This window comes from Crocuta crocuta, unplaced genomic scaffold, assembly GCF_008692635.1.
Source record: "Crocuta crocuta isolate KB4526 unplaced genomic scaffold, BGI_CrCroc_1.0 scaffold124, whole genome shotgun sequence".
NCBI lineage: Eukaryota > Metazoa > Chordata > Mammalia > Carnivora > Hyaenidae > Crocuta > Crocuta crocuta.
In genome coordinates this window covers 5,550,470-5,572,867 of record NW_027551573.1, presented here as the reverse complement: position 1 = coordinate 5,572,867, position 22,398 = coordinate 5,550,470, and the positions used below count along the sequence as shown (strand labels likewise).

At 34.9% G+C, this 22,398-nt stretch overlaps 1 protein-coding gene and 1 long non-coding RNA gene across 9 annotated transcripts in view; one reads left to right on the top strand and one right to left on the bottom strand.

The window, feature by feature from the left end:
* CHD9 (chromodomain helicase DNA binding protein 9) overlaps positions 1 to 22,398 on the top strand; it is a 160,068-nt gene that overhangs the window by 41,422 nt on the left and 96,248 nt on the right. For 6 of the 8 annotated variants that reach the window (XM_077751354.1, XM_077751353.1, XM_077751352.1 and 3 more), the window contains exons 2-4: positions 4,398 to 4,729; positions 17,621 to 17,732; positions 21,378 to 21,524. In XM_077751354.1, the coding sequence (XP_077607480.1) occupies positions 4,398 to 4,729; positions 17,621 to 17,732; positions 21,378 to 21,524 (591 nt within the window). Of the gene's footprint in view, positions 1 to 3,194; positions 3,244 to 4,397; positions 4,730 to 17,620; positions 17,733 to 21,377; positions 21,525 to 22,398 lie in introns of those variants that run through there. The other 2 variants (XM_077751356.1, XM_077751355.1) reach the window with 1 other exon arrangement.
* On the bottom strand, positions 4,282 to 22,309 carry LOC144220980 (uncharacterized). The gene is made up of 3 exons (XR_013331907.1): positions 22,163 to 22,309; positions 15,982 to 16,160; positions 4,282 to 4,470 (listed from the first exon to the last, which is right to left on the bottom strand). It is a non-coding gene; the product is annotated as an uncharacterized LOC144220980 (long non-coding RNA).

Sequence of the window (22,398 nt, the reverse complement as noted above, 5' to 3'; positions counted from 1 at the left end):
GTGCTCGTCTCGACCCATTAAATTTATATCACGAGTTGCTATTAGGTAATGACCTGTGGTTTAAAGGACACTCATACCATAAATCCTTGCGTTTCCCTGGTATTGAAATATGATATACAGTATCTTCCATCTATTCCTTTCCGTTGCTATCAACATAATGTATGACATATGAGATCATCTTTATGTTTTGCTATGACTTCGTCTTATAAACGTTTAGATATGATATTAATGTATGTTCCTTGTTTTTATATGGTTTTTTTTGTATGTATGTTTATGTTTTGTTTACCATACAGATTTTTTGGGAGCATGATCTTGGCCTTTATTTTAGATTTTGAAACAACTTGTGTAAAAAAATATTTTGAAACTATGACAAACAGGAAAATCATAAGTGAAATACAAAGAATTCTTTGACTTTGTAAGCAATAGGAGTGTAGATTGCAGACTTAATGTTTCATCATCACCAAAGATAAGGAAGATATTTTTCTGTATAACTACAGTGTAACCATAACAAGTGGGAAATTGATACAAGTAAACTGTTGGGATGAGGAGGAAAATAGAACAAAATACAATTAAGTGGACTTGACAGAATTTGATGAGTGCTTATATAAGGGAAAAGAGGAAGACTGTATAACATTGAAAAAAGCATGTCAACTACCCTTTTGTATGTTTGTGTATATGTGAGAATTGGGAAATGACCTACATTAAAAATGTTCTGCTACTTAACACCTCAATAATTGATGTTCTGTGGAAATATTTTAAAATACTGTCTTCTAATAGCAGAAGAAACATATGACCATGGATTTCTCTATTACTGTCTACTGTTGAGATTTATAGTGAAACAATTGGGATTTTGAGTCAAGGAATAGAATCTATTGAAAAACTTTAATGGGAGTAGTGATATATTTTGGAAAGCATCTTTGATTCTGAGGATAGTGTCAGTGAGTTAAGAATATTGATAGAAAACAGCAAGAGAATCTACATCATCTTTTCCAACCCTGCCCTCTCTGAGGATCCAGTCTCAAACTTTCAGTTACCAGAGCTTTTGAACTTAACCCACACATCTATCTACACATCCTTTCTTGACTATATTTCCTATTTCTTTTACCTTCTTGTACCTTGCCTTGGTCTAGGAACCAAGCAGTGATCCTTCCTGGTCTTCACCCACCCATATCTGGTTGATTTCTACATCTTGGAAAAGGCACTGGAAAAAAATTTAATTTCATCCTTGCTTTATTGCTAGTGTCTGTGAATTTTGAGAAAGTCACTTGGTTTCTTTTATATTCAGATTAATCTGTGTAAATTATGATATTTGAACCACATATGATATCATACGGTGGTTAAGAGTATGGTTTTCATGAGGCTCTTTGCCTTTTAATCCCTGCTGTATCAGTCAGCAGCTGTGTGATCTGGGGGGAGTTGTTTCTTCATGCCTCAGTATCCTCAGCTATAAGTACATGTCTCACAGGGTGCTTTCAAAGCTAAATTGAGTTACTTTGTATGTAATATGAAGACTAGTGCTGGGAACACAGTAAGGATTAAATAAGTGTTAGTTAGCTCTTACTGTTATCATTATGATTTTTCTTGCTTGCTCTCAGGGTTATTCTAACTTTTTGCAATACTGCTCTGAGTGTATTTATCATTTGCTACTCCTCTACTCTCCGTTATCACTATTACACTACTATTGTTGAGGATCAAATTAGTTGTTAGTTGTGAAAAATGCTTAGAGCAGTGCCTAGCACTTAGTAAGCACTCACTAAGTGATAAGCCTTACTGGTGGTCTTTGCGATTTTTATATTTTTATGTAGAGGACCCCTCAGGGCAGTCTGTGATCGACTCCTTGCCGCTCGTGGTTCTCTAAACTTAACTTCCTCTCCTGCTTTCCAATTTGTCTCTCTTGGAGATTGGTCATATAATTTTGCTCCATGTTGAGACCTTTCATTTAAAAGGGGGGGTAAAACCCAAAAATCGTTCTTTGAAAGAAATATCAGATAATTTGCCAAGACCGACTGAAAAAAAACGGTATTAGTGAAAGAAGTAAACTTGAATTTTAAAGCAGTGAAAATTGTGTTTTAGGTATTTAAGGGCATTGCTTATTAAAATAGCCTCAGTTTTTTATAGAAAGAGAAGCTCTAGTGCCGAAATTCAGGAAGACTTGTTATTTATTTTTAGCAAGGGACTAAAACCAAAATTTAATCTGAAAAACTCAGCAGTTCAGTTAAAATAGAAGATGAAGAGTAAAGGTCAGGAATGTTTTATGTGTTTTTGATGTTAGGAATATACGTTAACATATTTTTCCAGGTTTAAAAAGGAAAAACTTGAGGTGTTGTTGTTTGCTCTCTGTGGGCATATAGGCAGCTCTTGGGTGTTCTTTTCAAAATCTTAAACTTCTCTTTAGTATTTAAATGAAAATAGCTTCATTTGTCTGTTTTTAAAACCACAGTGTTAGCTTTTTGTTAGAAGAATTCTGAGAGAACTTACCTAATTTCTTAACGAGAAGTCACTTGTTATGTGTTCATTTGCATGACCTGCTCTTTAACCCTTGCTCGTCTTTAGCTGTTCTCCTACTTCAGTATTTTATGGTGTCCTGGAGAAAAGTATTTTTCTCCAGTAAAAGTTGCATTTGATTCTCTTTTATCATTGATAGCTGCAGAAAGCCATTTCGCCACAGTTTGAGTTTTCAGATGATCTTTTAAAATCAGCTTTTACGTATATTTTCTAAAACTTTACTGCAGGAAATGGCAGCGCGAGAGTTAATGTGTTACATGGAGGGAAGAACAGTCCATTGGGGGTTAAATTGCAGAGTCTAATGGAATAATAACTGGTAGCACCATCTGCTGGCCTACTTCCGCAGAAGGAGTCAGTATTTTTAACGACATCTCTAATATTCATGCTGATGCATTTTGATGCTTTGTGCATTCATTTCTTTCTGTGCTTTGTTGGAATCTGGCTATCTGCTTACAGCTATTGAGGAAATTCAGCTTTTTAGGAGGGGTTTACAGCCTTTTTCATATCTAAATAGGATGAACAGTGGATATAAACTTGCCAAGGCAGAAATGTGTTGATAAATCACAATGTGTGTTTGTGGAGGGTTGTGCATCTCTTGGTTGCAGCTTGCTAAATAGGCCATTTAGGAATCTTCTTTCAATGCTTTTTTCTTGAGCACTGCCTGGGGTGGTGAAAAAGCAGAGGGCAAGCCTTTGTCTGACGCCAAAAATGTCTTCAGTGAAGAGGCCAAGAGGAAGGGTAAGTGAAAGCCTGAATGAGTGGGAGGAGGAGGGGTTCTTTGGGCTAAAAGGCTAATGGGATTGAATAACCTTCCTTATTACTGGCTGCTGCTGCGGGAGTCGTACTGCATCGCCATCTTGAGCTTGTTGCTGTTTTCTCGAGTCTTGGTTATTTGTTATAGCCTGTAGGCCTTAAGGTGGCATTTTAGTGAGCATTCTAAGCCCTCCTTCCTTTCCCAGTGCTGCAGCACTGCTATGAAACCTTTGATGAGGCAGGTATAGAAAAGATATCCAGTGAAGCCCACTGGAATCAGCATGAAAATGTGTTTGGAAATTCCTGGTGGTTTTTTCCTTTGCTGTAGTCAGAGGCATGTTTACGGGTAAGAACATAACAAAACTGTGATCTAAGTATATGTGGATGAATGTGTGTTTGAAGAAGATCGTCTTTTTAAAATGCTGTTGATCTGCTTCCTGTGATATTGCTAAAATATTAATAATTTTAACGTAAAACTGTAAAACTTGAGGTTTTTTCCCAGAATTGCTTGAGCAAAATTATTATGATATAGAGAGAGAAGAAAAAAATCCACACTTAACTCTTTCACGGAAAAACTAAAACTTTCTCTAATTTTAAGTATGGGAATGTCTGTTTACTAACTAGCTATGTTGCTGCATAGATTGCACATTAAAAAAATGATTTAAATGATTTCAGGTTCCAGTTCTTATTTCTTGTAAAGCAGAGAAGCTTTGTATTTCTAAAAATAATAATAAACTATAAGGGCTAGCTATTCTAAATCAAAATTGCTATCTTAAATTTATTAATAATTTTCAGAGTTCTGGAGTGAAAAGGAAAGAAAAGAGTTTTATTTCAAACGCACAGAATATTTGGAGGACAAAATTTGAATCAGCTAACTAATCAAGAATGCTGTGAAAATAGCAGTGAATCCACATTATCCTTCTTTAACCATTTTTAAAAGCAGTAGTTGAGCTTTGTTTATATACCTACACTAATTTGTAGATCAGCAAAATGTTACAATTTTACATTTGTTTGTAGCACTCACGTGTTGGCTCAGGTATTTTACTTCATTAAGCATAACTTTCAGTGTCCAGATATTTCTGTTAAATCGTTTAGCTGTACTTTGATATGTTGTGTAAAAAGTATTCTGATTTCTCCAGCCTCCATCTTCCAAGAAGAGTGACGGCTCTGGGACATACACTAAGTTGCAGAATACCCAGGTGAGGGTCATGTCTGAGAAGAAACAGAGAAAAAAGGTGGAATCAGAAAGCAAGCAAGAAAAGGCTAATCGGATAATATCAGAGGCCATAGCAAAAGCAAAGGAGCGTGGGGAACGTAATATTCCACGAGTAATGAGTCCTGAGAACTTTCCCAGTGCTTCAGTTGAAGGAAAGGAGGAAAAGAAAGGTAGACGGATGAAATCCAAGCCAAAGGACAAAGAGAGCAAAAAAACAAAAACTTGTTCTAAGTTGAAAGAGAAGACAAAAATTGGGTAAGTTGGTTTCAAAATCAATTTACTCCCTTTGAATTTTTTTTTTGTCAAAGTGCAGTCTGTCTCATCTTTTACTTTTGATTTGCGTGTGATGTATTTTCCTCCTACTTTGAAGTTTTAACTTGTTAGTTACTGTGTGTAGCTTATTTCCTTTTTGAATGAATTGGACAATAATCCAAGATTTTCTGCGTTTTACTATTCTGTAAACAAAGCTTTCTATACGTTAATATTAGTAAAAGGAAGTTATCATAGGAGAACATTGCATACATTGAATAGAAAAAGGAAAATCAAACCCATTGCTGTGCCAGTTTTAAATTCTCTTTCTTTATAGGAAGCGCATTGAAATTTTTTTTTTAATCAGGTTTCTTTACCTCTTAGTTGTACTTCATTGGGCACCTTATAGTTTGGAAAAGTGAAATACAGCGTTTTCTCAAAAAACCACAACTTTGGACTAAATGGAATGGCCAGAAAACCAAGACTGTAAATCAGTGATGAGCAGATGTCAGTTCTCCCTGATTTACTCCCTCACTATCTCTCTGATTTACTTTATGTAATAAAGAGGCCAGGTGAGGATTAATGCTCCAAGAGAATTATAAGGACAAGGAATTGCTCTAGGAGGGTACATAAACACTTAGTGTTTTTATTTGACAGCTTACCTAATACATTAAAAAAAAATAAAATAAATTTTAGTATACGTATTATATGCAATCTTTGCGTGAAAGGGTGAAAATAACCCAAGACCAACCTTTTGGAGTTATTTTTGCAGAAATATTTGGTCATTTTTAAGGCTTTATGTGAAATTTTAGATCAAGTGTTTAATTTTAGATAAAGTGTTTAATCTGCTTTCTTTTTTTCCCCCACACAAAAGAGTACACAGTAAAGAATTTGTTTATTATGAAAATCTTCATTTGCTTAGGAAATTACTGATACACTATATAGATGCTGAGAACTGACGCAAATTTGTAAGACAAATTAAGTCTCAGCATTTTAAATGCAGTCTCCACACTGAATTATAGTGTTATGTCTTGATGCCTTTCCATCTAAACCATAAATAACATGGGCTCTCCTGCCCTAGAGCAGTAATTAATATTTGTGAGTTTGCATTTTATTTGCAGACAGCTAAAATGAAATTTGGAAGTTAAGTTTCTACTCCTTTTATGTTTAATGGTTTTGCATAAAAGTATCTGATTTTTTCAACATTGTCTTGTTTAAATAGGAAATCTTATATTTAATCGTTTAATGCATGAAGAGTTAGTATAATTAAAGTTTTCCAGTTGTAACTTACACAGAGACATGGGCAAAGTGGTGTACTGTTTGGAAGGGCATTAAGAAAATAATGTACAAACCAAGAGAAACTGGGAAAGAAACTTCAAAAGTTACAGTAACTTTACATTTGGGAGGGAATAGCTAGAGGCAAAAGATAACAAGAATTAAACCTGGTTCAAGAGAAACAATGTATATAAGAGGAAATTAGAAATAATTATAATAGAGAAACATGGATTTTTGAAAAATGTGAATTTAGTAGGGGGTAGTAATATATCACAGTAGAATGTTTGACTTATCCTATGGTATTTATATTTTTGTTAGAGATTATTATAACAAATGATTTTAATACTGTACAGCGTTGATCAACTTAGTAATTGTTTTTAGAGATTGCATTCTTGAGAAAATAGTTGAGAATTGTACTGAAAAGATAAATATGTGGCAAGACACTGAGTAGTTGCTGGAGAAAAACTTGTTGAGAACATAAGAACATCCTTCTGATAGAGGAATTTATAAGTTGCAGCCAAGTAAGTAAAATGGGAGCTTACCTGTACTAGTGAGCTGAAATATTTTCACTAGTGTGCTTTCCAGTAAGCTGCTATATTTAAATTTTGAATATGCCCAGTTTTTAATTTCTGTGTGAAGTCATCATTTAAATAGTTTAGTTGCATAATTTTAATTAACAGTATTTCATGGTATATTAGATATTTTCTTGTGAAAGTTTTATTTTATTTTTCTATTTGAGAAATGTGCTGTTGCTAATATCAAATGATAGATACCAGATGAAGTTGAAGGGGGAATGTATGCTGGAGCTTAACCACCAGCAGTGTAAAATAGAAATTTTTAGAGTAACTAAATTTGTAAACAGTAAGTTATGGTTGACATATAGTCAGAATTGGTGTTTATTTGTCCCTACGTGTCATTGTATTGCTTCTCCTTGCTTGCTAGGGTGCTTGAAACCTTTTCATTATTTCTGTTACTTTTGTGGATTAATATTTTAATACAAGGAAAATGTATCCTTTTCAGAGCACTTTTGTAGAGTCTCATTTAATCTTTACACCTCTGTGAGTTAGGCTGCCACACAGTGTGCAAATTTGATTAAGTGCTTTGACTTTGGAGTCGGGAACATTTGTACAAATCCCAGTTTTGTCCCCTACAAGCAGTGTGACCCTGGACAGGTACTTAACCTCTCCAAGCTTTAGTTTCCTCTTGTGTGAAAAGGGGATAATGATAGTACTTGATTCATGGTGTTATTTTGAGGATGAAATAATTTAGTAACATTTAAAGCATATGGAGCAGTACCTGGAATTAAATAAATGTTAACCATTATTGTTTTCTGAAAATGTAAATAGCATGTAGCTATTTTGGGAGAAGGCTGTGACCATGAGCCACGCCCCTTCTTTCAAGCCTAAACTTTCACTTACCTGCCTAGATTCTCTTTCCATTAAGGCTCTGTTCCTAAATAAGACTAGTTAAAAAATCAAGCAGAGACTGCACAATTCAGTAGCACATATACTTAAAAAAGAAAATCAAACAGACAAACGAAAACAGTTACTAATTTTTAAGAGAGGTAATAGGTTAACTTATTAATGGCTTTTTTCATGAGCCTGCTTCTTCTGTTTATCAAGTAGCTAGAGTAGCATTTTAGGAGAAGTAAATTTTGTTTGAAATATACCTTGAGTTTGAAAGAGTTGCCCACTATTATGTGGAAGGGTGTGAGTTGAAATGGAAATGGCAGGTGTAAAATAAAGAGTGAGGTAGGGCAGGAAACAAGCTTTTTCTACTTTAATGTTGTTTATGATCTTGGCAGTCAGGTTCTAACAAGCTCCCTTTCATGTAGAATAGCAGATTTTTTTTTACTAACACTAGGCGCATAATAGATGCTCCATGAAAGGAGTGGAATGAATTTTGTCCAATGGATGAATGAGTGAAAGGTTAAATATCAAATGGTACCAAATGGTTGAATTTGATTTGATAAATCAAAAACAGAAATGGCAAACTAATCCTTCACTGAAACCACAGGAATATAACTAATAGCTTAGTAATAGTAGAAAGTTAAATTATAAAATAAATTCATTCTAAGACTTCAAGTAGAATTTTCTTAGGGCTCTATTTGTGATTTGAGATTGTGTAGTAGAATATCACATAATTTGGGGCACCTGGGTGGCTTAATCAGTTGAGCGTTCAAGTCTCGGTTTTGGCATAGGTCATGATCTCAGGGTCAGGGATCAAGGCCCTTGACAGGCTCTGCCCTGAGCATGAAGCCTGCTTAAGATATTCTCTCTCTCTCTCTCTCTCTCTTTCTCTTTCTCTTGCTCTACCGTGCTTGCACTTTCTGTCTCTGAAATACCTTTTAAAACATTAAAAAAGAATACCACATGATTTGATTGGAGCATTTTAAAATTTATGGCTTGTAATTTTGACATTTAAATTATGTTTCCATGTTGCCAGTTAGAATACTTCCTTGTACTACAGATTATTCAATTCACATAGATAGATTTTGATACTTAACAATGTTTTGTGTCCCCATAAATTTAATCAGTAGTAGTTCTTCATGATTAAACTTTCTGTTTTCTTTTTTGTGTAATCCATAATTATTTTTTCTGTATGGCTAGATATCGGGTGCTGGAAATAGCCTTTCTCTTTAGTTAAAGCAGTAAACATCTAAATTAGGAAATATTTATCAAATTCAAGTAGAAATTAAGGATGTCATGTTGTAAAGGAAAACAAACATAATTAAAATTTGAAATTATGTTGTGCCTGTTTTTAGCTGTAGTTTGTTTGAAACCCCAAGAAGGAAGAGGGGAAATAAAATTTGTTAATTACCTAACATCATATATATACACATATATGTATGTATGTGTTTTGTAAACAAAACTAAATGTAGGTTTGTCCATATGCATGCTGTAGAGATATATTTATATCTAAATAACAAAATATATGGGGAAAAATGAACAAACAAAATCTGAGGAAAAAATACAAGGAATCATCAGAAATTGAGAATTATGACTTTATAGTCCATGTTATTAATAAAATGACAAGACCCTGATTGAATTTATTCAAAATAGAACAATTTAATATCTGTTTGAATAAAATATAAATGTATTATTGTTTCTGGGCATATGATTTAAAAACTTTGAAAAATGTATGGTGTACATTTATTATGTATTTTTAATTATTAATCATATACCATTAGTAGTCTATAGAAATTCCATAATTTTTAAATGCCAAGCAGGTAAAATGTTTTATTGATTTCACTCCTTAGATCTAAACTTAAACTCCATGAAAATCTGAAGCATTCATCTGCAGAAAGAGTTGATACAGCATACATTATTTGTTATTATGAATTTAATGAAGATTTACAGTTCCATTTTTAAGAAGTATACTTTTATGTAAAATGTAAGACCTTACTAAGGTCTTTTATTAGCAAACTGTGTTGTATGTATTTCATTGGATCTAAGATGTCATCGGTTATAAGATACACCATTATTTTGTGTGTCAGTAAGAAAGGAAAAAAATGCAAGTTAAAACTATGGCATATATTTGATTATTAAATGCATCTTGATTTCAGTAGATGTTAGTATGTGGGAAAAATATGTATCTTAGAATGACTGAAGTAAAGTTTTTGATTTAATGCTCCTACTCTGTCAATATTTTTTTTAGCATAAACAACACTTTCTTTTTTATTTGTTTAAGTTTATTTATTTTGAGAAATAATATTTTTTCAAAATAATAATTTTGAGAGTGAGTGTGCTTAGGTGAGTGGGGCAAGGGCAGGGAGAGAGAGACAGAATTCCAAAGAGACTCCATGTTGTCAGTGCAGAGCTGGACGCAGGGCTTGGTCTCATGAACCATGAGCTCATGACCTGAGCCAAAGTCATGAGTCAGATGCTTAACCAACTGAGCCACCCAGACGTTCACATTTTCTTTTTAAAAAACAAAGTATTTTTTAAGAATAAGAAACTATGCTGATAAGCATATTGACTGTGATTAATACTTAGCTAATACTTATATCCTTAGTAACTGTATGAAACAATTCAGTGAATTCAGCTTTTTGAAAAAAATCATATCTGTCCTTAAACAGGAAGTCCCAAGTTACCAAGAGTATGCAATGTTACTTTCACAAATTTAAGGCTTAACTAAAATAAAGAAACCTTTTAAAACTTATTTTTCCCAAAGGAGTTTAAGCTGGCATCGTGACTTGACCCTTAAATTTGAGAAATTTCACCAGATTATAAGTGTTTTCTTTTAAAAAAAAAAAGTTTATATTTTATGACCTTAAAAGTAGCCGCAGTGCCTTTCAGCATTATAATGTGAAATAGTATTTTTGCTTGTTTCCTTCACTTATGATGAATTGGATGCTTTAATTACAACAAATGGACTAATTGGGGAAGATTCATTGTTTGTCCAATTATTGCAAAAAGAGAATCAGCAGGGGGCAATTACAGATTGACACTGTGTAGAATGCAGCTTGTTACCCAGCCTCTGCTAATAAACATGTGGGCAGGATTCAGATGAGTGCATAAATTACATCTGAAAATCAAATATAGATGTCAAGTATAAACACTGAGGTTTTCTAGTGCCTATACTTATCAAATGAATTAACATTTCAAATTTATACTTAGTTTGAAATTGCCCTTTGCTGTCTGAAACAAGCAGTGTTTTGATATTTAGTTCTTTCACTTGCCTGAATATCTATTGCTACAATTTGCTAACACTGATAACAGATTCCTTTAATGTTAAAAAAAAAACTTGCAAAAAGCCTTTATTATTAATATATTCTGTATTTGGCACTTTGGTGATATTTCTAAGAATAGCAGACTGTCAGTTTATTTGAAGAATGTATCTATAATGAAATTTTAGTTTCATTTATAATCCAGTCTTATTTTAGAATTCATACAGTAGGGTCTTTCTGATCCATGATGGAGGAATGGAACGCTCTTTGGTAATTGGGTATTTTATTTATCTGATTTCATTTTATTTTTTCTACTTTTGGATCATCTGATTTCCCTCACATAATATTTATGGCAATCATTTGTCATTATATGGGCAGTAGAGATTTCTGGTTGTTTGAAAATAAGATAAATTTTAACCTTAATTACAAAATGACAGTAATAGTTTCATATTTCTCTGTATGCATTAAACTATGCATATTTATTGAAATTAAGTATTTATTGACTGACTGAAGTGTAATGTCATTTTATTTTAAAATCAGTAAGATGTGTTCGAAAAAGTAGACCAGGAATAAAGAGACCTTTATTGTCTTTTACTAAACTTAGGACTTGGGCTGTTTATTTCACCTTTTGGAGCTGAAGTTTCCCTATTAGTATTGTAGGACTGGTACCTTATCTATGTCAGAGTTTTCCTCAGGATCCACTGAGATATTACAGGCAAAAGCACGTTGGTATTTTAAATGCTTTATGAATATAAAATAGTTTTATTATCCTGAATATTTGTTCTTAGAGTTTTCTGTGACAGTAGCTGAACCAGTGGTTCCCAAACCTGGTGGCATGTCAGAATCTCCTCAGGGTTCCTGCATCAGAATCTTGAGGGTTGGGACCTACAGATCAGTAATTTTTTTTAACTGTTTATTTTGAACTAATATCAGACTTGCAAAAGTAGGTCAGAAGTCCTTTAGACTCTTCACCCAGCTTCCTCAAATGTTAATGTCTTATGTAACCAAAGCACGATTGTCAAACACAGAAAACACACACACACACTTACACGATTCTGTTAACTTAGAGACCTTGTGTCAAATTTGTCAGTTCCGTTTGTTTTGGCCGGGAACCTATGTTTCATTGTGTGGTCCTCCCACCTTACACCTCCTCCAATTCAGGACAGTTCCTCAGTCTTTGTCTTTTATGGTGTTTTCACCTGTAAAGCACACTGGCCAGTGAATTTATAGAATGTCTCTCAGTTTGGGTTTGTCTCAGGTTTTCTGATTGGGAATCTTTATTTTTAACAGACAGCCTTCTAATGAAGCCTGCCTCACACGTTTAGAAATTACTCATTAATACCAACCTAATTTTTGTTCCCCTTTGTAGTATCACCTATATAACTGTTTCAGAACTTTACAACAAACCAATTTGACTTCATTATTTCCAAGAATCAGTGTTCTGTATAAGTAACCCTAGTTTTTAAGTCTTAAAATATATCTGTATTTTTTACTCAGAAATATGTCAGTCAGGCATGACTTAATGTTTTAGAATCAACTTGTTTCCTACCATGGAAATGCACCGTTTTTGAACAGAAAGGGTATGTGTGAATATTTTGAACTTTGAAAGGTTTGTAGATCACTAATATATCTGAAAGATCTCTTATAAAATTAGGATTTAAAAAAATTTTTGCTTGGATTAAGAATGGTTAATGAGTTCGTGAAAAAAGATGCCTATTCCAGGCCTGTAGAACAACATTGGAAGAAAATAGAGAATATATGGAAAATAAAATTTAAAAGGCCCTGTTTTGTTTTGAAGAACATTTTTCAAGTAGGGGCACCTGTGTGGCTCAGTCAGTTAAGTGTCCAGGTTCGGCTCAGGTCATGATTTCACAGTTCATGGGTTCGAGCCCCACATCAGGCTCTGTGCTGACAGCTTGGAGCCTGGAACCTGCTTTGGATTCTGCCTCCCTTGCTGCCCCTCCCCCACTCAAGCTCTGACTCTCTGACTCTCAAAAATGAATACATATTAAAAAAATTTTACTAAAGAGCATTTTAAAAATAATATAATGAAGGCTTATCCAAGGTATTATGGGAAATGTTTTTAGCTGACTTACCCTCCTCCACCACAGAGGGTGGATGTCTAAGGTTGATCTGGCAACAGTTATTAGTATTTCTTTTATAGAGATTTAGGCAATACTTACCTATAAAACTAATGTTTAAGCAGCCTGGTACACTGTCCTGAGAGAGATTTCATTTCATTACCTTATACTACCACAGAGGAACAGGATAACCTCTTCATTGTAAGGCATAAATACAAAATATTTAAGTATCTCTGCTTCTGATTTCATTGATTTTTTTACTTTTGGGATTTGATTTTTTAAGTGACCTTATAGATTTGAGTTTTTAAGCAACCTGCATCAGAAGATGCATTCGGTTAGCTTACCCAACATTGAGAAAATGCCTTTTTATGCAACATATTGAAAGGTATTAACAGGCCTTAGTTTGCATCTCATGGGAAATTGTTATTTAAATAGCTAAATTTCCTTTTTACTAGTTTTGGTCTCATATACAGACTAGTCTAAAACATACATTTAGGTTTGGAGATGGATAGCAAATGGGAGAGTACTCAAACGTGTATTTCTCCTACCTGATTTACTTACAGTTATCCCTGACCCTGCCACTGAAGATCAACTGCCTAAGTGCCTTAGGCTGTATTGTGTAATCCCAGAAAACATCAGGCTTAGCCTTTGGGGAAGGTTTTTACTGGAAGAGGAGGAACCAGAGGAGACGTCTGGGAAACTAATAATGTCTTGTTTATTTTTTTTTAATTTTTAAAATATTTATTCATTTTTGAAAGAGATAGAGACAGAGACAGAGCATGAGTGGAGGAGGGACAGAGAGAGGGAGACATAGAATCCGAAATAGGCTCCAGGCTCCACACTGTCAGCACAGAGCCCAGCGCAGGGCTCGAACCCACAACTGTGAGATCATGACCTGAGCCAGTCAGACACTTAACTGACTGAGCAACCAGGTGCCCCAATAATGTCTTGTTTCTTGATCTAGAAGCTGGTTACACATTCATGTTCATTTGAGAAAATTCACTAAGCTGTTTTCTTTTGATGCATGTGCTTTTCTGAACTTCACTTAGTAGACTGTTAGGTTTGGGGAAAGTGAGGGGTTGTATTTGGAGCATTTTGAGATTGTGGAGCATTTTGAGATTGTGCTATCAGTGGGATATCTGTGTGGACATATCTAAGAAACAGTTGTTTTTATGAATAGATTTCATCTCTCAGGGCCTGTCAATAGAAAAGGAGGCTGAAGACCCTAGTTTGAGAAATACCAGAGTTTACAGGACGGATAGAAAAGAGTTGTCAAGGACTGAATCATGCTGAAAACTAACAATACTAAGAATAGATGGAGGAAGAGGAGCCAAGGAAGTTTAGCAAGAACCAGGAGAGCATTGTGTTTCAGAGCCAAGGATACAGAAAAGGAAAAACTGATTCGTTATGCGTTATTAGATAAAACATTAAAAATTCCCTTTGGGTTTGGCATTACAAAGGTCCTTTGTGGCCTCAGACATTAGGATTTCAAGCTTTGGAATGAGGCATGCTTCATGTTTATCTTTATCCTTACTGTAGGTGTGACTTGGAACACATTTTTTGCTAAGCCTCCACTTCCTTTTATAAAATGCTAGTATTTGCCTCTTGGAATTGTACAAACATCAAATGAGAGAATGCGTGCAAAAGTCAGCAGTGACCAGCTCCATAAATGCTGGATAAGTGGAAGCTTTGAAAATGAAAAGTAGTTCCAACAGTTCAGATAATGGCAGGTTGAGGACTGAAAATGAAACCGTCCGTGTAGACGACTTTTTTAGGAAGTGCGGATGAGTGGGAGGAAGAACGGGATCATGTGGTATCTAATAGCAGACATGACCTCAAGAGAGAGTTGTATTTTAGGAGGTAAACCAGCGTAAGGAAACAGCACCAGACAGGGGAAGACTTGACCAGTGAAAGCTGTGAGAGGGAATGAAGTATAAACACAGCTGGTTCCTTCATATTTTTTCAGAATATCTTTTTGAACCCTCTCTGATTTCCTAGTTCCAACATAAGCTGTGTTTGGACCTCTCATTCGCTTTCTTCACATCGTCAGAAGAGTGCAGGTGACATACCAAGTTAGAGCCATCCTTCTCCTGTTGAAGGTGGTAATCGTGCAATACAGTACAAGAGTAATCTGAGAATAACTCTAGAATTTTCTTGCATCTAGGCAACCAGTCAGTGACCCCATCTCTCAATTCTGCCTTCATAATAAAATTGTGCCTTTCTTCACCTCTTCATCCGTATGGCCATAGCCCTGCGTTGCTCTCTCCATCTCTCACTTGACCTGTCATTTGCCAGATTGCTCCTTTCCCTGCCTTGCATTTTACTTCTTTGAGTTGCATTGCTCTCATTGGAAATTCCTTTTGCCACCAATTTTACAGAGATATGATTGACATGTGGCATTGTATTCGTTTAAGGTGTACGGCATAATGATTTGACATATGTACACATTATAAACCTGTTACCACAGTAAGTGTAGCTAATACCCATCCCCTTACCCATGACAAATTTTTTTCTTGTGATAAGAACTTTTAAGATTCACTCTGCAATTTTCAAATATACAGTGCAGTATTGTATTTAACTAGGATCATCATGCTATATTATTAAATCCCTAGAACCTATTGGTATAAAATTCTCATACCTTACAATTGCTTTATTAGTTTTTTTTCATTTATTCAGAGTATCTCAGAGCCATTTGTTGTCAGTGGTAAACAAGACAGATAGATTTAGATTCTGTTTCAATTCCTGCCCTGTGGAGCTTAAAAGCTGCCCTCAAACCAAAGTATTAACTCCTTACATGTCATACAAGGATCTTTGATTCACTCTGCCTAGATGATCATCTCTGTTTCCTCCTCCTGCACTACTCTGTGTATTTTTTGTTTTTTAGTGTTTATTTTATTTTTGAGAGTGAGAGCACGCAGACTTGCGTGTCTGAGCGGCACAGGGCAGAGAGAGAAGGGAACAGAGGATTGGAAGTGGGCTCCGTGCTGACAGCAGACATCAGGGCTCATACTCACGAACCATGAGATCATGCCCTGAGCCAAAATCAAGAGTCCCTGCTTACCCGACTAAGCCACCCAGGTGCCGCAGTACTTAGTGTATTTCTGACATGACCTTATCTCTGCACATTTCTCTCATTCTTCTGTAACATCCCCCCTACTTGGAATGTACCTTCCCTCTTCTTTCACTACTAATTAAACTCCCTTTTATTATTCATTTCCTGTCTCAAACTTTACCTTTTCTGTATTCCTCCTTTACTCTTCAGTAGACATAAGCACTTCTTCTTTTGTGTTCACATTATATCCGGAGTTAACTTCCATTTTTGCCTCTTAACTGTGTTCATATTCTAACCAGTGATACTTTAATGTTAGGAGCTGTGTCCACTTTATCTTCAAATCCTAGAACCTAGGAGCACCTGGCATATAATAATTAGAGGTTAGTTCAGAAATTACTGTATCAGGACTTTGCTTAGATTAGCTCATATGCATTATCCCACTTAAATCTCAACAACAGTAGAGGTAGTTATTAGAATACCCCTATTTTCCAGGCAAGGGAACTAAGGCTAAAAGAGATCAAGTAATTTGCCAGGTGTCTTACAGATAGGTAAATGGTGGAATTAGGTTTAAAATCTATGATGCTATGATTTCAAAGTGTGTGGTTTTAACCTCTAAGTTCTCCCACATTAGTAAATAATTGTTGAAGAAAATTCTTCTATGTTTCTGATATATCACACTTGAAAGTATTTTGGGAAGTTTTCTCTGTTTGGAAATATGGATATCTAAAATACAATTTCCCTGATAAGCAATTAGCATCGTTTGTGGTTAGTATAGTGCTTTAAAAATCATGCCCTCTCATCTGTTGAAACAGAAATAAGGAAATGTGGGAGCTCTGTAATTTCTATACTTCTGATCAAGAAAAAAAAGTTGAAAATACATTTTCATTTTAAACATTTGTATTTGATGGGTGTGTATAAATATTAATATACGCATATACACGTATGTCTGAGAGAGAGACAGGCAAACTGTGAAAATATAAAAGAAGAGGGGCACCTGGGTGGCTCAGTCGGTTAGGCATCCAACTTTGGCTCAGGTCATGATCTCACAGTTTGTGGGTTCAAGCCCCACATGGGGCTCTGTGCTGACAGCTAGCTCAGAGCCTGGAGCCTGCTTCAGATTCTGTACCTTCCTCTCTCTCTGACCCTCCCCTGCTCACGCTGCCTCTCTATTTCTCTCTCTCTCTCTCTCTGTCTCTCTCTCTCTCAGAAATAAATAAAACATTTTTAAAAATTAAAAAAAAAAAAGACAATATAAAAGAAGAGTTTTTAACGTTTTAGGAACATACAGTACAGCTAAGATAAGCCTTAACATGAGTGAAATAATGAAAGAACAATTCATTGTTAAAGTGTTTGTGTAGGGGAGAAATTAGGGTAAAAAGTAGTAGAGACTTCTAGGGAGTAGGTGGGATATAAGGACATTAAGTGGAGTTTGAATTTAGTAAGAGGTAGATGGGGGGAAAAAGAACCCTCATTCCAAACCTACAAGATAATAAATGGATTATTTTAATTATTAAGTACAGTTCTATCATCTGACATTTTTCCCATGACAAACGATTTTGAGCCTGAGAAACAAGTGATAAAACATGGTTGCCTTTCTATACTTACAAGTATGTTAACTGTATTATTGGTTTGTGTTTGTTCCACTAGAATATAGTTCTTGTCTTGAAAATGTCATTATGGATTTCATGATAGTTATCATCTTTGGTTGAACATTCATGTGATACAAAATGGAAAAAAGTTTATCATGCCAATCTTAATATGACCAAAAATAGAAAAAGGCAAAAGAGTTCTTACTGTTGATTCTTTTCCTCTTGAAACAGCAAACTCATTATTACATTGGGTAAGAAACAAAAAAGAAAGAATGAGTCTTCAGATGAAATATCTGACACAGAGCAAATGCCTCGGCACACACTCAAAGAGGAAGACCCTCAAGTGAGTATTACATTTTTTTTTCCAAGAAATGAAGCACTGGTAGAATTAGATAGCATAAAACTGCTTTATGGTTATTTATACTCTAGTAGTGAAGCTATATTTTATTACATGGTAGAACTTTAAGACTGCATTATTAAAACGTGCTCCTAGTAGTATTACCATAGAATGCTAGATCTGGGAGGGAACTTACATATCCTCTCTAAACCCTTCATTTTTCAGATAATGAAACCAAAGCCCAGAGAGGTTAAATAACAGTCCAAAGTCCCTGATGGCTTTTAGCATGGAGAAATATCTAGTGATATTATCCTGTACTTACAGAGTGCTTTTGAGTGAACTTAATGACAGAGATACTAATTTTGAGAATCACATACAATGATAGAGCAAATGGATTGAATCATTCCTAGAGATAATTCCATTAGTCTGCTTCTGTCAAGGAAAAGATAACCAATTTTACTAAAAATCCCCTAATGTGGACAAAAATACTGTGCATTTTGCCTTTTTTTTTATTTTTCAGAATAGGTGGATATTCAAAATAACCTTGTGAAGTTAAAAAGTATATATGTAGCGAAGGTCATAATAATTCAGGCCACCCTCTGCTCTCTAATAATTAAAGTACGACTCTAGGCCGTATGGGTGGTGGCAGTTGTTGAATTATGGGGCCAGAAAGCCCCTGAATGGCCTTTCTTCTTCCTTATGCAGCTTCTTATCCAATGGGAGAGTAGTGGCTCAAGGCTCCTGGGCTGCTGCAAGAGTTGAGGTAAGGGCAGAGACCGAAGCTCCTGATACTATATGGCCTGGCGTTTTCTTCACATGTTATCCTTAACCTAGGCAAACTTACATTAACTTATTTAACCTGAGAAAATTCAGCTGAATTTTTGCTAGAATACTGCTGGCCATTTTTCCACTATGGTTATCAATCACCAAACAATGAAATGGTAGAATAGGTTAACATGCGCATTTCTTCCATACCTTTCACTATAGTTTGCTGTGTTGCTTTAACACAAAAATATCAGTGGGGAAGGAGAGAAATAGTTTCTAATAAGTGATAATAAATCTATATTATTGATATGTTTAAATGTACCATTATATGAATGATGGAAAGGGCCATGTAGCCTTTACCCACAGTGGACTGTCAAGATTTGAAGGCATAAAAACTAATTTAGGTTTTAGGTTTGGAGTCAGTTGGAATAAAAATCTTAATGTGATATTTAAGTTTTTTACCTTTAATCTTCATATAGAGTACTTCAGTAGTCTGACTATATTTGCAGACTTCATATTTTTAAAAAGCCCATACAGCACATGATGTTAGGATTATTATAGGAAACAAGTAACGTTATTGGAATGATGTATTAGTTGTTTAAAAGCCTATTTCTGACTTCTTATGTAAAGTGTTGTAATCTGTTGAAGCCTCTAAGAAGAAAAAGCTAGAAAAAAAATTCAAAGAAAGAATTTGTCACCATTTTAAATTGTGCTTTGAAAACATTCTAAGGAAATAAAGCCAGACAAGTACACCAAATTAGTTTTTGTATTTTTAAGGTAGTAGAGATATTACATGACAGAGAAAGATAATTTGTTGAGAGCGGCCCCTCATTTGACTTGGCCTGATGTGTAGCTATCTTCTCTAGTAGAATATAATTTATTCTAATATAATTTATTCTACTGTAATGATTCCGGCTATAATCTTATAGTATATAATAATTTTATAATATTCCAACTGTAATCATATAACTCACACTTTTTAAGTCATCCTTTAGACTGGTAAAGTCTTCACAGGATGAGTATGCAGCTTAGTTAACGTGGCTCTCATTTTATCTTGTGAAGAATCACCTAAATATACACTTTTGTTGGTGCAAAGGATTCTTTCAGGCCACTCATTTACAATTTTCTAAAGACCTAAATGAGGCATTTCAAAGTTCCAAGAGATACCTCACTGACCAGAAAAGAAACTTTAATGCTGAAAACATCAAATGGAATCTTCTACAAGTATACTGAACTATTCTTAAACTTCACTCTTTAGAAGATTTGTGCCCACTGAGACATAACATTGGTGATACATGCTATTGTTAGAATAATAAATGTCACTGTTGGTTTATTAACTTAAGCTATCCTTGAGTATTCAGAACTGTGTGATACCTGTCGTAGAACTCTAAATATTCCTTCAGTCTAGTGTTAGGTTAGAGATCCATAGAATTTCTCCCTCGAATAATGATAATTTTTTTTTCAAAATAGGATGTGGGAAGATTTGGGTTTCTAGAAGTTCCTTTTATTATCACTTTTCTAAGCCACCTTCCTGTCTCCCATATTAATAAAAGTGTCACCTTGAGTTTTGAAAAGGTAAATATCTTCATGTCACCAGGAGATGGTGACCCATCCTAAATGAGTCATGAGGTTATCTACTAACCTCCCCTAACTCACCATGTCAGTGCCTTTCTTTCTCTCAGTATTCCACAACTTGAGAGAAAGAGGCAGAGGCACATTTAAGGCCACTGCAGTTTTTTGAATGCAGATAACAGTTTGTCCTCAGCCTGCTACACTGATTGAGGCACTTTTGTAATGGCTGTGGAAATAGGAAAGGCCTACCAAATTGAGCATATTGGCAGAGACCAAAAGGAGAATGCATGGGTCATTTTGCTGGTTATACTGTGGGGGAATGTCACAGGAGTTACTAAATATAGAAAATGGCATGGAGAAAGGAAGAAAGGGTAGATTTACCAAACACTGAGAAATAGAAAAGTTGGCTGAGATGCCTCCACCCATGAGATTTTAGGGATGTGGGGGAAAAAGCAAACCTAAGTCCTTTGAAATTTTCAAGCCAGTGTGAGATTTTGATTTTATAGTGGGGAACATCAAATATTAGATATTTAGGGAGGTAAGTAAAGCCATGTGTATTATACCTGATTTTAAATCACTTAGATTATTTTAAAATGTAGTACTTTTCAGAAGGCTTCTGCTTTTGAAGTGTTCTTTATTTTTTAAGGGAAGCTAGTAAAGTTAGTAAAACACTGGTTTCTCTTTCATATACATTTAATTATATGGTAGATTTACTGGATTATTTTATGTATTTCTTTTAAATATTTTATTTTATTCTGTTTTAAACAGAAATTCATGGGTTTTATGGTAAAAATGATTTAATATCTTTTTCTAATTTTATGTCCCTGATTAATTATTTAACCAGTATATATCTGATGCACTTTTTAGGTTTGGAGCAAAATCTGTAAAAGTATTAACACTTTAATATATGTGTTGTCCAAAGTGTGAAATAGCTAAATAAAATATGTCTTTACTCTTCTTAACAATAGTTTCTAAAGAGAAGTAATAAAGTAATAAAGGTATTACTAATAAAATATATTTTGCCCAAGGTGTGAAGTAGTTAAATAAAAAAATTTTTTAATCCTAATAATTTCTAAAGAAAAGTAATAAAGGTATGACTGTTACTTGAAACTTTAGGAAGTAGAACAAGATTCTAAGTCTGTGGCAAAGGGCCAATTATAATCTTTCTTTAATTAAAAGGAAAAATGAGAAAAGATGGATGTTAAAGACAATTTCAAAAATATAATGTACAAAATTGCCACACTAGGAGTAATTACTTTTAAGTCTTTCCTTTAAAATCTATCATATAAATATGATCCTTATGGTTCATTACAGAAAAGAAGATCAAATCGTCAAATTAAAAGAAAAAAATATGCAGAAGACGCAGAAGGGAAACAATCTGAAGAAGAGATCAAAGGATCTATGAAAATAAAAAAGAATTCAGTTCCTTTACCTGGTGAACAGCCTTTACAGTTATTTGTGGTAAGACAGAACTGGGATTATAACTACAAATCATTTGGAGCCAACATACATTCTTCAAAATATTCCCATTATCTTTCCTACTAAAACCTGCTCCAACTTTTCCTCCTGGATTCCATGTTGTAATTAAAGGAACCATTAATTATTCAGATCAAAAACCTAGGGGTTCATCCTCTCTGTTTTCTTCCTTTGTTTCTTCATCCACTTTATCACCATATTTTTCACCCCCTAAATATGTGTTTCTGAAATGCCTCCAAATGCTGTCCTTTCTGCAGAATATTTCTAAATTACAGGCCTGATCATAGTACTTTTCTACTAAAACCTCCTCTAATAGCTCCCCAAGATATAATGATGCATTTTTAGCCCAGCATACAAAGCCCTTTGTGTGCCTTTTTTTTTTTTTTTGGCCTTACCTCATGCTACTTCTTTACGAGCACTGACTCCTCCGGCGTTACAAACATGGGTGCACTCTGAGTCTTTGTGTGGGCACCTTCCTCTCTGTGTATTCTTGCCATCTTCCTTGTCTGGGTTGTGACCCAGCCACCCACCTACCACCTGAGTGATCTGACACGTTGGGCCAGCACTTCTGTTCTGTGCCTGAGATTCCTGATCTGTACAGTGGAGACAGTAACGGCCCCTACCTTGTCATGTGCTCGTGCGGGTTAGATTAGTCAATGTGTGTGTAAAGCGCTGGTGATGACACTGAGCCCATTAAGCACAGTGTGTTTCCCGTGATGGCGATACAGATGACGTCTAGGACAATAACAGCAGTGATGTTTTTCCCTTTTCGTATTCCTATCATTTAACGCTGCGCCTGGCACTTGTGCTAAATAAACATTTGCTGGATTTTAGTGTGTTCGTAAACCTCCAAAGTGGC